Source organism: Cyprinus carpio, chromosome A3, assembly GCF_018340385.1.
Source record: "Cyprinus carpio isolate SPL01 chromosome A3, ASM1834038v1, whole genome shotgun sequence".
In the NCBI taxonomy this organism is placed as follows: domain Eukaryota; kingdom Metazoa; phylum Chordata; class Actinopteri; order Cypriniformes; family Cyprinidae; genus Cyprinus; species Cyprinus carpio.
Window position 1 is genome coordinate 24,103,476 of NC_056574.1, and position 15,679 is coordinate 24,119,154.

At 36.0% G+C, this 15,679-nt stretch overlaps 1 protein-coding gene and 1 long non-coding RNA gene across 2 annotated transcripts; both read right to left on the reverse strand.

Moving 5' to 3' along the window:
- Window positions 1-1,135: 1,135 nt before the first annotated feature.
- Window positions 1,136-15,654, reverse strand: LOC109107281 (ras-related C3 botulinum toxin substrate 2). Its single transcript, XM_042725454.1, has 7 exons — window positions 15,453-15,654; window positions 9,601-9,672; window positions 9,383-9,500; window positions 9,081-9,143; window positions 2,495-2,654; window positions 1,838-1,977; window positions 1,136-1,559 (listed from the first exon to the last, which is right to left on the reverse strand). The coding sequence occupies exons 1-6, from the start codon at window positions 15,485-15,487 to the stop codon at window positions 1,847-1,849; spliced, it is 579 nt and encodes a 192-aa protein (XP_042581388.1). The 5' UTR covers window positions 15,488-15,654; the 3' UTR covers window positions 1,136-1,559; window positions 1,838-1,846.
- LOC122137633 lies at window positions 11,646-15,441 on the reverse strand. The gene is made up of 2 exons (XR_006154980.1): window positions 14,172-15,441; window positions 11,646-14,063 (listed from the first exon to the last, which is right to left on the reverse strand). It is a non-coding gene; the product is annotated as an uncharacterized LOC122137633 (long non-coding RNA).
- Window positions 15,655-15,679: the final 25 nt, after the last annotated feature.

The window sequence follows — 15,679 nt, forward strand, 5'->3', positions numbered from 1 at the left end:
TCGGCATGATGTCATAGTCACAACTGTAGATTATAAAATTACACTGCAAGATCTGCAGATAAAGCCCCATTGCGTCAAATAAAAAAAAAAGTTGAGAAACAAAGAAAAAAAATATGAGAAAATATGTATCTTATTTTTATGTAAGAGGAGGCATGGGCGTTTTTCACTTGTACAAGGATTCTGTTATTCTTGTTTGCTTGATGGTGCAAGTAGAAACTGGTAAGTAAACTTATAGTAAAAAGTAAACTGATAATTGTTACTATATTATTTGAATTTACTATCGTAATCTTAAACATAATGGTTTATAGCGTGAATATTTTTCCCACTTTGTTATTTTTCTATTTATTTACCTAATAGTGACTCATGAATTGGATGTCTTGCACATTCACTGGAAATGGCAATGAAATATGGTGAATAAAGTCACAGTTTGAGATATAAAGTCGCATGCATCTGTTTTAACTCTTTTTAGCAGATTTTTTTGTGCTGAATTTAGCATGCCACACATGGCAAAAACAGACTCAGCACCTAAACTCTGCAGTGTGAAAAAGGCCTGACACTGCTTTACTTCTAAACCTACGAGATGAAGAGGGTGCCACATCAAGACTTGCTGTAAATGGCAAAACTTTGATGTGTGCTCACGACAGTCGGATTGAAGTCAATGTTTGACGTGTTGTTTTGACACAAAGTCCACACAGCTAACAGTAGAGAAAGGACAGATAAGGTGAAATGGTGCCATCATAATGAGTTCACATTTCTGCTGTTACAATTTCAGCAATTCAAGAAGCAATGAGAAGCTATCCAAGCCATAGTTCAGAGGACTATAATTGGCACCTTAGAGGACTTGAATCAAAGGTCTTTGTCAAAGTGTTATAAAATGCATTTACTGGCAGCGATGTGTTCACAATATACGTTTTATGAGTCTTGTAATTCTTTAGACAATATTTTTTTCCCCCAAAGATTACTTAAGTATGTTTTACAAAAACATACTGTCAGTTTTTCTACTTCAAAATTTTAGATTTAATTTCATGTGCTACTTTTCTTAAGGTTTACTAGCAATCTCTGAGTGACAATTATTTCTACCATTTTCAATGTGGCAAAAAAGACCAAGTGGATGGAGAAAAAAAAAAAACATAACTGTCTGGAAACAGAGTTGTAGAGTTTATTTTTGCCATTGTTGCCTAAAATAACTATAAGTATTACGTGGTTGTGATTCATAGGTCAAAAAAAAAAAGTATTTTCCCTCTTAGTAACTCTGTGTAACAAGTACTTGTGCTTTGTTTTTGGCCCAGAAATTAAGATCTTGAGAAGACAATTCACAACAGCGTACCAAACAAAAACACTCCAACACAACCAGTCACAGTATAACACAATACATCAGTTAAAACATGATTAAATATTTTCTCAACAACATTATTATTTCATTGTCATCATTGTTACATATACAAGAGTTATATCCAGTTTAAAAGAGAAGAAAGGGGTTCGTAATGTAAATGCAACCCTTGTTGGTTTGTGGGAGAAAACCAGTGGATTTCTCTGGTATCTGGTGTACACTGAAGAATCTGGAGGCAGAAAGAACAAAAGGTCAGCGAATGTATTACTTTTTGCATCTCCGCACATCCTCTTTTTAAAGAATAGCCTTTGACATGAATCAGAATTACCGTCTTTAACATCCACCTGGAGCGTTTTTGTAAGTCGCAACTACTGCAAAGCAGCAATAGAAAAAAAGCTGTTCGCTGTAATTGAGGTGGCATCTGAAATCTTATGCATGCACTTCTCCCTCTCTGACTTCCGTCTCAACAGAAAAAACCCCCCCAAAAAACACACACATAAAATGTACCATGTATCCTTAGAGCAGCACACAGCCCTTCTTCTTGACCTTGGTGGGCTGTGGGCAGAGAACAGCACGGATGGCCTCGTCAAACACTGTCTTTAGACCTCTCTGAGTGAGAGCAGAGCACTCCAGGTATTTTACTGCATCTGTTCACATACAAACACATGCACACAGATCAGGTTTGTTAATAACACCTCCTTTCTCTCTATATATATTATAAACATAGTTTGTATGCATACTGAAGCATCTCTGATCCACTCTGAGAGGGATACTTAGCACCAGATGTCTGGGTGTATTAGGTGTGCCCAAATCTGTCATATCTGAGCATGTAGGAGGACTAGCCCATGTGTTCTCCCAAATGCTAGTTCAAATCACACTGAGAACAAATTGTATTTAGCATCTAAATCTGTAGCCTGATATGTAGTGCTTTGCAATTTTGTGTATTAAGAGACTATGTGGTAATTATATGTTACAAAGAAACCAGACAATAAACAGTGTTTGCATTTGTATTGTATCTTAAGCCTTATTTTTTTCTCTCTCTTTGTTTGTTTCTTTCTTTTTTTTTCAATGAACAGATTTCCAAAAGAACTGTTGATGCCAAACTTTTGAACTGTACTGTCATCCAGTGATGTAAAAAGGAAAAATCCAGCTCTGCCACCTTACCTACTTCTTTGGCCAAAGCGAGACCCTGTGGGTAAGTGATCGGTGCCAGTTTTTTCTCCTTCAGCTTCTCAATTGTCTCCTTCTCATCTCTTAAATCGAGCTTGGTGCCAACTAGAATAATTGGAGTGGAAGGGCAGTGGTGCCTCACCTCTGGGTACCACTAGAGGGAGCAGAAGAGCAGATCAAAACAGTTAAAGGGTTAGTTCACACAAAAATTAAAATTCTGTCATTAACAGTGTTGGGCAGTAACTAGTAACTTAGTTACTGTTATAATAACATTTTTGCAGTAACTAATTAATAATAAGATTTCAGTATTAATATTACAGTTAGCATCCATAAAACAGCTTAGTTACTTTTGGTACCTCAACCCCGCTGATTTAAAATCCAACAATCAAATAATTCCTAGATTTATTTTCATAATTTTCAGTGCAGCAGGCAAGCTTGGAATATGGAAAAGCTTACATTTAATTAGATAGAAATATTGTATTATATTGATTTTGTCAGGAAACAATATGATTTGAACATTGTTGTGTAAGCTGTGGCTTTACTTTACTCTGGAATTAAATCCCACCCACATCCCTCTGATCAGCATGTGGTACATTATATTACTGTAATTAAAAATCTTTTTGGAAAATTAATCCGTTTCTTACAAACTTATGTGGTTTGATAAAATACATAATGAAATATCGTATATGGGAAACGGAGAAATTACAGTTAGCCTCAAGCTACACATGACAATTAATGAGATTAATACAAAACTTCTACTTGAATGTCAATCACTATTGAGTGTTTGTTATAACTTCTGACTGTGATCCAATGTGGATTTTGGTCAAATGATGAGGCAGAAATATGATGTTAATAACATTCTAGAAAAAATTTTGTGTGGAAGATACACAGTTACAACTTCTGTGGGACGTGAAGAAAAAGTAGTGTGACTAGTAGTGTAACTAATTACTGTTGCGAGAAAGTAATAAGTAAAGTAACAATATAATTTTTTATTATTATTTATTATAATAATTATAATAATTTATTTATTATTAAGGAGTAACTAGTAATGAGTAATATTAGGGCTGCACGATTATGACAAAAATCATAATTGTCGATTATTTCCTTGAAATTGTAATTATTAATTACGATTATCACAATTTACATTGAATGGTATTTATACCATTGTTTGATGCAACTGCATGCCGTATTTTTATATGAAAATAAACACGCTGAAAACACTCTAACTGAAAAACTTTTAGTGCTTTTTTATAGTTTTAAGCCTCAGATGTCAAATATACATCGGATTGGTTTCTTCTTTAAATTATAAAAGAGTAAAAATATGAATGGTATTAAAAAAGTGAAAGTGACGTGACATACAGTGAAGTATGGTGACCCATACTCAGAATTCGTGCTCTGCATTTAACCCATCCAAAGTGCACACACACAGCAGTGAACACACACACAGAGCAGTGGGGGTTCAGTGTCTTGCTCAAGGGCACCTCAGTCGTGGTATTGTTGGCCCGAGACTCGAACCCACAACCTTAGGGTTAGGAGTCAAACTCTCTAACCACTAGCCCACGACTTCCCTCCAAATATACTAAAATTAAAATTAAAATAATGGGAAAAACCCTTAAGATAACATGTAGAAAGAAAGAACTGCATCTTAAGCACGCAGAATCACATAAGTGGACTTTCAACGATTAATTACCGATTTGAACGATTACGTAATCCATAATTGTAATCGCGGTTAGAAATTTGATTAATTGTGCAGCCCTAAGTAATATATTACATTCTTCGAGTAGCTAGCCCAACACTGGTCATTAATTACTCACCCTCATGTCTTCCAAACCCGTAAGACCTTTCATCTTCGGAACACAAATGAAGATATTTTTGATGCATCCCGAGAGCTCTCTGACCCTCCCATAGACAGCAAGGGTGCTACCATGATCAAGGTCCAGAAATGTAGCAAGGACATCAGTAAAGTAATCCATGTGACATCAGGGGTAATTTTACGAAGCTACGAGAATACTTTTTGTGTGCAAAAAAAAACAAACAAAAAAAACACTTTATTCAACAATTCATTGAATTCATAGGAGACGAATCGTTGAATAAAGACGTTATTTTTTTTCCTTTGTATCTTTGCATACAAAAAGTATTCTTGTAGCTTCGTTATATTATGGTTGAACCCCTGATGTCACATGGATTACTTTACCAATGTGCTTGCTATATTTCTGGACCTTGATCGTGGTAGTAACTATGCTGTCTATGGGAGGGTCAGAGAACTCTCAAATTCCATCAAAAATATCTTAATTTGTGTTCCGAAGATGAACGAAGGTCTTACGGTTTTGGAACAACACGAGGGTGAGTAATTAATGACAGAATTTTCATTTTTGGGTGAACTATCCCTCTACTTCACATCTGTTTATCAATCCATCGCTAGACTCTGTGGTATTTTTTGGTTTTTTTTTGCCTGTTTGTTGTCAAATACATGGGTTACAAAGCTGTTCATCTGCATAAAGTTGAGCTTTCAATGCTTGCTCCTTTCCATTACCAATCTCTGTGCAAGTCTGTTCTTCAGTTCCAATGCACACTACAATACACGCTAATGGACATGTTCAGTTTGGGTGTCCTTTTCATCCCAACAGACACACAAGTTTTATATCGGTGAACATCGTCTAAAATAACAAAGCAGTCATCCATTTATAAGTTAATATTTTCGATGCTGTTACTGCCATGTTTTGATCTCTGAAGTCAAAGAAATCTGGACCAATTTAGCACTATGTAGCAGATGATGACAAACAAAACAGACACTGCACTGCAAGCTAAACTGCACACAATTTCACTTTAAAAAGAGCAGTAAACAAACATTTCTTCGATACTTCTATGACTCAGATTCTAAATTGAGCACTAGCCTACATCCCTTCCCTTTCCATCCTATATTTGATTCAGTCCTATATTTGATTTGAGGTTCAATTATTAGGGCTTTTGCATGCAACTTAAAGCTGTCTTTGTTTCTTCTCTTCAAGCTTATTAATAAGAAACTTCAAATGGGTTTGCAAAACACAAAATGGTGGCCTTCGTTAGAAATCAGCACATCTGCAGTGCCATTTATGATTGGCGGGTGGGTGTCAAAGCAGCTACTCAGCTTTCTAAGCCTCACTTTCTAATCTAGTCAAAGCAAACGATTATTGCAGCACCCCATTTTCAAGTACTATCAGCCCACATCAGTAATGAGAAATGATCTCTTCACACTTAACATCTCCATGGCAGGTGATTGCCACCGAATAGATGTGTAAGCACAGGCCATGTGACGTCTTACAACCCCCAGTGCATCTACTGTATGAGCTTTCCTCCCCACTTTAAATAGATTTTAATTTGTCTCCTCAACCTTGCACAATCTATCAAGACTACATTTGCATATGCCCAGTGTTACCATGGTTACTACTCAGGAATATACTGTAGAAATAATAAAGGGAACGACCAGGATGGTAGAAAAAGAAAAGAGTGGAAAAAGCTTCTGAAGGTCTTTGATTGGGAGTGAAAGCAAAAAGTATTAAGGAACCAGCGAGATGAGATTGCCATTGTTTGAACTTAATAAGAATTCAAAGGGCTGTTTGCGTACTTGTTTATGCAACCGCTGATTTTAAGCAATGTAAATTGGACCAGATTAAGCCTCGAGTGGTTCTGGAATTATTGATATCACAAACAATTTGCTTTCCGTTCCATCTCAGGCACCTTAGACATGCTGCAGAGGCCTTGATAAGGTCTGGCATATGAACAACAACAACAACTCAACAGAAAAGAATCTTTCTTTCTTTTTGCTTGTTCATTTTATCTTTATTAATGAAAAGAAATCTACACTGTAAAAAATGATTGTGATTTTAACAGTAAAAGACTGTAAAATGCTACAGTAAAAACCTGTTAACTGGTTAACAGTTAGTTTCCATACTATATTCGGTGAATAAATGTAATAAAAGTATTTTTTACAGTAAAATACTGTTAAAAATACGGTTTTTGGAAGTAAGAAAGAAAGTCCTTGTATACAGTGACAAACCGGAAATTGACACTCCCAGAATTCCCCGCATGACACTTCATATTTGATGTTTTTTTGTTGAAATAACGTTTCTTCTTAGTTTTTTCTTATTAGTTGTGTACATTAGGGTTTAATCGTACATCTAATGTTGTTAAATGAATGTTTATTGCATTATTTCAGTATCATGTGTGTCACCATGATGGGGCTTAGTGTTTGTGTGGATGACATTGTGCACCTTCTAGATATATAAGTATTGCCCTCCTCAGCTCGTATAAAAGCTGTTTGTGATAAGCTTTGGTTCATCATGTGACTTTCTCATCACCACCAGTTTTTGGTGGTTATCAGTGCATTACAATTATTTAAAACAGATATTAGTACTTCAATATGTTGGTTTATTAACATTACATCAGTTAATGAAATATGGTATTTTATTGTGAATTTAAGTTAAGTCCGTAAAACCTAAAATGTTGCTACCATATTTTTTACGGTAAAGTTCTGGCAACCACAGCTGCCAGTATTTTACTGTAAGTGTCACAGATCTCTTTTTGGTTTTTGTCAATTCTCTTTGTACGTTTGCTGCTGCAGTGCGGTTCTTGTGCTCTCATTAATGCAATTAAAAAAAAAAAAAAAAAATTACCAAGCTTGATTCAGCCAATATTCACAATACACAGATCAGTATAGGTAGCACTTTTCAATGGCTGTTAAAACTTTTGTAAAAACTGGTTAATGCAAAAGCAATGAACAACAATGAACAACATTTTTACAGCATTTTTTACAGCATGTCAGTTTCTATATACTACTAATTTTTTTTTACATTTAAGTTGTATAAAATAAAATTAATCTATTGCGTATCATAAACATAATTTAACAATGAACAATAATGTATTTATGAATAAGCATATTATTAATATAAATAAAAAAATGCAGCAAAATTGTTAGTTCATGATAATGCATTAACTAATGTTATGTTATGTTTTATATTTTAAATAAGCATGCATATTATTACGTGTGCAAATCTTTACAACTGTTTCCCACTGCAGAACACAAAATGACATATTTTGCTGAATGAACAACACAGGACCCCGTTATAAAGAGACGTTTTTTTCAAAAATGTTCTTTTATGTTCTACAGAAGAAAGTCATACACGTTTGGAACGTCAAGCTGGTGTGAAAATCATGACAGAATTTTCAACTATGCCTTTAAGTTTTAAGTGCCTTTAAGATAATTTCTGATTTTCTTCAGTCAAACTGCACTTTGATGTAAACACAGATCCTGCGATCATTAAACCTTTTTTAACAGAGAAACCTTTAGCTTTCTAAAGAGAACATGTCTCTGACAAAGTATTTAAATTTTAATGTCAGGAACATGTTCTCTTCAGAAAAATTATATATATATATATATATATATATATATATATATATATATATATATAAGACACTGCTGATCCAGTGTCCCAGGCTTCTCAACTAGGTAAATTTTGCTAGACTTTCTTGATTAATCAATGCCATCAAAGCTGATTAAGCAGGTAAGATATGTATAGTTATTCTGGTTTAGCGGCTAAACTAACACCAAACCAGGACTGCTGGTCTAAGCTTTTTCAGTAGGATACCCTACATTTCTTTGTTAGAATCCTAATGGCTTAAGGGAGTAAAGAGCAAGTACCATAGTACAAGATATACAAGATATCATCCCACATTCCAGAATCAAAGGTGACCTAACCAGCTTTCCTAAACCTTTCTACATCACCTGAACCCTTGACGACAATATGATCACTATTTGCCCCTAGGACACTTGATCACTACACAAGAGAACCATCATTTTGATTTATAAAACAGTTTTCCCTTTTGGGATCACTCTTGAAAATGCTCTATGTCAGGGTGAAATAGAGGCAGTTTAAACATGCTAACTGTAGCAGGACACTAAGTGGTGTGTGTCTGTCAGGCATCTACAGTTGCATTAATGGAGAACACATCAAGGTCAGCCGAGCTGCTAGCACTGTTATTATACTCCCTTAGGTTGGGTTTGTGAGTGTGAGGTAGATAAATAACTTACTAAATAGAGTCTCTACTGAATGAACCTTTTGGCTGGCTTAAAACATACAGGTAAAGATGATGCTGTGTGTGATAAATGCTTCCTGAGCACAAACCACTTTCTTTTTCAAAACAGCTGAATGCCACTGATGGAACTCAGCCTTCATTTGTGAATGTTTGAATACTCAGGCCAAAAAGGTTTTTTTTTTTTTTTTATAAAGCAGCTGATCACTTTATCTCCATATGAATATGGTTGTTGCACCCAGTGAATGTTTGTAATTAATGTCAGCAAATGCATAGTGGATTAATGCATCTAGTGGCATCTAGTGTCCAGTCCAGTGCAGAGCAAGTGTTTATGGGCATGGGCATGAGGGTATGTGCATGTGGGAATGTTGTAAGCATGCAAAGAATGGAACCGGGTGGCTGTGCATGTGGATGTTATTGATTGCTACTGGATTTTGTCTGTAGGCTCATGCTGGTGTGACTGTGCTTGTATTCCGTTAAGACCCAGACTAAACCACCCGTTAGGACTCACCTTGGCTCTGACGTTTTCAAATGATGCTGGGCTCACCAAAGAGAAACAGATGAGAAACACATCCTGCAAAATACCATGAGAGGACATGACATTTGATGAATGAACTGAATAAATGTTACTGTTTAAAGTATTACTATTTTACTTTATTTTGGATGAAAAAATGCAGCCTGGGTGAGCATAAGAGACTTCTTTTAAAAATATTTACAATTTTCACCACACGCAAAGTTTAAAAACTATATGATTGATGGCTGTTTTAAATCTTTAAGAGATGTGTCCCACTAAATGTTTATGGTGGAGTGTACCGTCTGAGGGTAGGACAGTGGCCGCAGTCTGTCATAGTCTTCCTGTCCAGCTGTATCCCATAGGCCCAGATTGACTGGTTTGCTATCCACCATAACATTTGCTGAGTAGTTATCAAACCTGAGGAAAAGTACCCAACCCACACAATCTCTCAATATTTCCACATGAATGTAAAGTTCAACATAAAAACACAAACGTTTCAAATGGTTGTGGTACTCACACTGTGGGAATGTACTCCCCAGGGAAAGCATTGGTAGTGTAGCTGATGAGAAGACAGGTCTTTCCCACAGCACTGAAAAATACAAACAATAAAGAAGAAAACAGACATTTAGTTATCCTTCAGATTGCTGGAAAACAAACAACATAATGTACTCTCAGTAAAACACATGCTGCTAAAATTACTTCAAAGAATGCTATCTGTTACCATCTTCCAATAAGAGGAACAGGTGAAGTGTACTTCTATAGTGAATTCACACATTTGTTCTCAAACACAAAGAACATTGTATGTGGTCATATTTCAAGAACTAGGCATTGAATGTTTAAATCCTAACCCCATACAGCAATAACCATACATGAAAGGTGAGATTCTGCATTCACATTGTCTGAAGTACTGCTTTTCAATGCTCAAAGCTAAACTAACTCAGGACCGGTTCACACAGAATGAGTTTTCTGCAAACGTAGCAATCTTCATTCATGTGTGTATGGCAGGGGTCACCAAACTTGGTCCTGGAGGGCCAGTGTCCTGCAGAGTTCAGCTCCAGCCCTAATTAAACACACCTTAACCAGCTAATCAAGGTCTTACTAGGTATACTTAAAAATTCCGGGGCAGGTGTGTTGAGACAAGTTGCAGCTAAACTCTGCAGGACGTCGGCCCTCCAGGACTGAGTTTGGTGATATTTTGGTGATTTTGTGATTTAAATTTATTTTTTATTTTTTTCAAAAATCATGTAGTGCGGGTGTAAAAATACAGAGCTGTCATGCAGAGTTTATTTCTTAACCTTGTCCAACACACATACCATGTAATTTTATCGTGTCTGAGTGTCCGTTGAGTACATCAAGCCAAGTTTGTTTGCCATTAACTATTAAGACTGGATGGGCAGGCGAACTCATGAATTAGGTTTGAAACTAAACTCTGCAGGGCCAAGTTTACACGACAATGACATACTAAAAACGCAAAATATTTTCCTTTGTGTTTTTTTTGCTTACAGATGACAACATTGGCAAAACAATCCCCATTCACGTGGATCTGCAAAAAGACTTGCTGTATTATGCATGCCAGACCCACAGTTGGTGATGTCACAGGTTTCACAAATTCACGTTTTCGTAGTTTACACAGGAATGATAATAGTATCATTTTCCAAAACATGCGCTTTGAAACCTGTTTTCAAAAGTTTGCATTTTCAGTCCCATGAGTTTTGCAGACCTGTTGTAGAATCAGGGCGGTATAACAGGTTGAATGTCTATTGTCTTGAGCTGCAATATAAGTGTGAAATATGTTTTGACGGTAAATGACATCTGTGACGACAGTTGCAATTGGTGTGAAAAGAACAGCAAACTGAAGACTTTCACAGTTGTGTAGCATAAGGGTGGCATTAGCTATTGCCAGGATGATAATTATTTAATTTATGCATTTTTATCTTTTAGTAGCCTTCATTTCTGCTGCTCGACTATTTCTGTTATATTTATTTCTTTGTCTCATAAAATTCCTTGATTTTTTTTAAACCATTCCTCAGCTCTCCTGTTTTTAAACAACCCCTTACTGATGTATTTCACTCCTGTAATTAACTTAATATTCTTTTGTGCAGAAATATTTTCCTTTTTTTGTGCATCCACTTTTACGGGTCATACTGTATTACCAATGGAACAGTGGAGTTGTATATACTCAGAAATGTTTTTATTTTACTAGAAAAAAAAAAAAAAAAAAAAACTGCTGTCACACTCAGATCCAGTGATAGTTACAACACATCCAGTGCTGTGACAGCAGACCAGAGAGCAACACAAACTGCCTCAAAACAATTGTGTAACTCAAAAAGAGGAGATGACATTCAGTATGAAAACAGGTCACCTGAAGCAGCAGATACATAGATGGGCTGAAAGAAGAGTGTATGAGCGTACACATTTCAGTAGAGCACATGTTGATGCATGCAGGCAGCGAGAGAAAGGAATGCTGGTATTCAGGAGCCTGTGGCTACATTTCTCTCACATCAAGAAACACTGGAGCTACTCAAGGGCAAGGCCAAAATCACACACCTCACGCTACACACGTTCAGTCACATCAGAACTATTTGCTTTCTTTATTACACTCACTGCTTGATTTCTCTATCTTGCTCTCATTTGCATTAAAAAAAAAAAAAACACATGGAAAAACATACATAGACACACATGGTAATAACCACATGTCGTTTGGTTTATCCAGACTTGTGTGCACTTGACTGAAGGGCTGGGCTCTGATGTATTGTGCACTAAATGCACTGCAAAATTTCTGTAATCCATTTTGACAAGCCATGACGAAATAATGTAATATTAACAGAACTGAGTCTGTGTCTAGAGCCACTGTGGAAATCAAAAATGCCTTCACCACTAAGAATACTTGAATACATTTTAATCTATACAAATTTCAGGACACACTGGAGGCAGTGTGCTGAAAACATAATTAGAAAACAGTGGGAGATCACTGTTAAGAGGTTCTTTCCGAATCTCTTTGAAGTTTTGAATCAGATATAGATACAGGGAGAGAGATAGATTCAGAGAGAAAAAGCACAAGAGAAAACTCAGTATGGTGCCTGGCATTGTCGTGAAAGGATGACAGGAAGTTGGGCGGTGTCAGCCAGGAAGAGAGACAGCAAGCCTCTTTTTGAAGTGTGTCTTTGAAAATGTGCCCTTGGTTGCTTAAACTTCTTCATGCTCTTTCTCTCTTTGATTAAACATGAGCAAAAAACATTGTTGTAGCTATTCGTGTGTAAAAGGCTTGTTCTTGTTCTTGAGCTGATCGTATAAAACTGAAGGGCCTCGTGTTTAAGCAGAGCTGTTTTCAGCAGAAAGCAAGAGCTTATACAGAAACTGATACTCAGAAGATAGTCATTTGTGTCAGGAACATATAAAATGCCCACCTGGAAGTCATGACAATTCAGAGAACTCAGTGTGTGATAGCATCAGGGTTAAAAACAAAACAAAAAAGGAAGAAAAAAAAAAATCAAGGTGCTACAGGGTAAGTGTTGGCACATGCATGAACAAATAAGAACACATATAAATATGAAAAAAAAAATTGGGGGTCACATTTGGTTTTGTTGAATTGAAAATAAATTGTTGAATTATTGCCCTGACATACTTTGATTTGTTTTTGTTTACCTTTGTTCACTCAGTTATCTGAAATTGATTTACAGTTAAAGTTCTAAACACACCCAAGACATGTGCATGATACACAATCATGTGAATATTTTATATAACAGGACTGATTCTATAGACACACTGGACATGCACTGTGCATGCCATATTTTTTTGACACTGCAAAGGTTGTGATATGATGTCACACTATGGCATCCTTCTCAAAGACATACAATCAACACATCACAAATAATATTAAATACAAAATATAAAAAAATACAATCTACTCCACATTACTTTCTACACTGCAGCTTTTGCGTTTAAGTACTTGTAATTCAGCTAAGGGGTCACACCGTGTCACATCAATCTTTTATCAGTCACACATCTTCACGTGACACAATTCACAGCTCAGCGTTCACCAAAATCTGGTACGTAGCGAATTCACATGAATTGCATTTCCAATAGCTGCATTTCCATATGAATGGAAGTCAATGGATTAAAAAGTATAGTGTGACCATTTATGATATACATAACCATTTAGTAAGTTTGAGTTCTAGAGGTTTTTAATATTTATCAGTAGTGGAGCATGACTAGTAAAGAAGTGGGACACACACTAAATAATTTAAGAATCTTCACATAAATCTTTTCCATACAATGACAGCTCACAGTGACCACTGGCTGTCTATTAAAGCATTATATTACACTAGATGTAAAGCATTCAGAAGGCATACAATAGATCTGTGTGAGGAATAAACCAGATTGAAGTTGTTGTCTCTGATAATATTCACCTTTGTTCTCCAGTGTCATAAGCAAACATAATGAGAGCAAACCTAGCGCACAATTAATGTGGACTAAATTATTGTGGTTTTAAATGATGCTTTTGCTGCAGCTGGATAGGTTGTGGTCATGTTGAATTATCACTGTGTTAAAAATATATTTTCAAATTTAATTAATGGGTGAATAAGTAAATAATAACGACATTTTCATTTTTTGGACAATATGTTCTGTCAGTGTGTAAAAGGAGGTATATTCACCCCGTTAATCTTTGAGCAATATAAGGAACTTAAGAAGCTGGGTCATGGCATCAAATGCAAGAGGAAGTTAGCAGCTTCAAAATGGAGAACTGTGCACAGGGTTTTAACAGGATATCCTCAAAGCGAAAGCACCTCTCCCCTGCTGCCAGTCGCCATGTTAGATGTTGCACTTAACTTGGCCAAAAAACAATGCATAAACAGTGCATTTTGATACATGTCAATCATGAATTACATCATGTCAACACTTTGAACCTTCAGCCTATGTCCCCTCTGCTTCCAGATCTGTAGTTTATCAGCATCACTTTTATTTTCCAGTTCTGTCACACTACATTAAATAAAGCAGATGAGATAAAGTGATGTTGCAAATCAAAACCTTATATATGTTCCTATGCAAATTCCCCCTCCCCCTTCCGAAAAGCAGCTTCAGACTCACATGTTTCAGAGCCATCACATCCTCCATCTTGAATCATCACTATCTGCAGGTCTGCATATACTCTAGAATCACCTAAAATGTTTGTTTGTGTTTATGGTTACAAATCTTAACAGAAAGCAAACTAGTCTTGACATATTTGAGTCTAAAGCAATAAAGGACTAAATAATAAACCAGACTAAAAGATGCCATTTTGACTGCATGACTAGACTTTGTATCTCACAATGAAAGATAGTTGTATTCCTTGCACCGCTGGGAAACATGGTTTGTTCACTAGTAACAGCCCAAATGTTTACACTCTAACGATGTGCCCAGTTGTCTAAGCCAATGTTTTCAAACATATTTTTTTTGACTTCCATACCACAACAGGCCCATCAGTAAAGTTTAAATAATGGCTTCATTAACATCAGACCCAGACATTTTTTTAAATATTATTTATATACAATTAAAGGACTCACAAGTTAGGACTTATATCCTGCAACAAGTGTCACCCACACAGCTTATAAACTTGGACACATCACACACTTTTTTGTTTTCTTGCCTTAAAACAAAGAAATTAAAAATAATAATAATTGTAATAAAAAAATAAACAAGTGATTATTTTAATCTATTAACAAAGCAAATACTAAATCCTTCCCTGTTAGTATATCTTAATCTCTGGTTCATAACATTCTCATCATCCTCTTGTCGCTCACAGAATAAAACTACCTTCATAAGAATGTGACCCATGTGCAACTGCTGTTTCCTTTTTTGATGAAAATCAGTTGACATGCCTTATGTGTGGTATAACTTCCTGCACACTGTCAGAGGAATGTTACAAGCCAGAAGATGCTCTTCCTTTTGCATATTGACTTGCCCATGAATGACTCTGTGACCCCCAATCTGTCAGCCCAATGCTGCACCTCTCTTCGGCCAAACATAAACTGTAGATAGGTTATTTTATGTCCCAAAAGAGAATGATATATGAAGATAAAATGTATTCAGGCATGCCATTTTAGATTTAGCAACCAACCTGACCCCGAGGCTATAAAAACTAAAATACAAAGTTTCTCACGTGACAAATGAGGAAATTAAAACTAACCTACAGACGAAGTAGATACAATTAACTAATTTTAAGACATTTGCAGTGCGCTTGAAAACTGTATAACTGCTATCAATCCAGTTTCAAATGAATATTTAAAAATACACGAAAGTAGAAACCTTTGTGTTTACAAACACATTTTAAAGTAACCGGTGAAAAACTGATATCAAATAAATCAGTATAAAAATTAACTCTTCACTCACCCATCTCCGACCACCACGCACTTTATTGCCTGCATTTTCTAATACTTTTGACAAACTTTGCCGGCTGCCGCTATAAAACAACTGTTAAGGAACCAGGTTGTAATACAGGAAACAGATTTGCTTCTTCAGTCTCTCTCTCTCTCTCTCTCTCTCTCTCTCTCTCTCTCTCTAATCTGCGCAGTGCGCACTCGCTCATGTGGTTGTGACAGTTTTGGACGTGTCTGTGT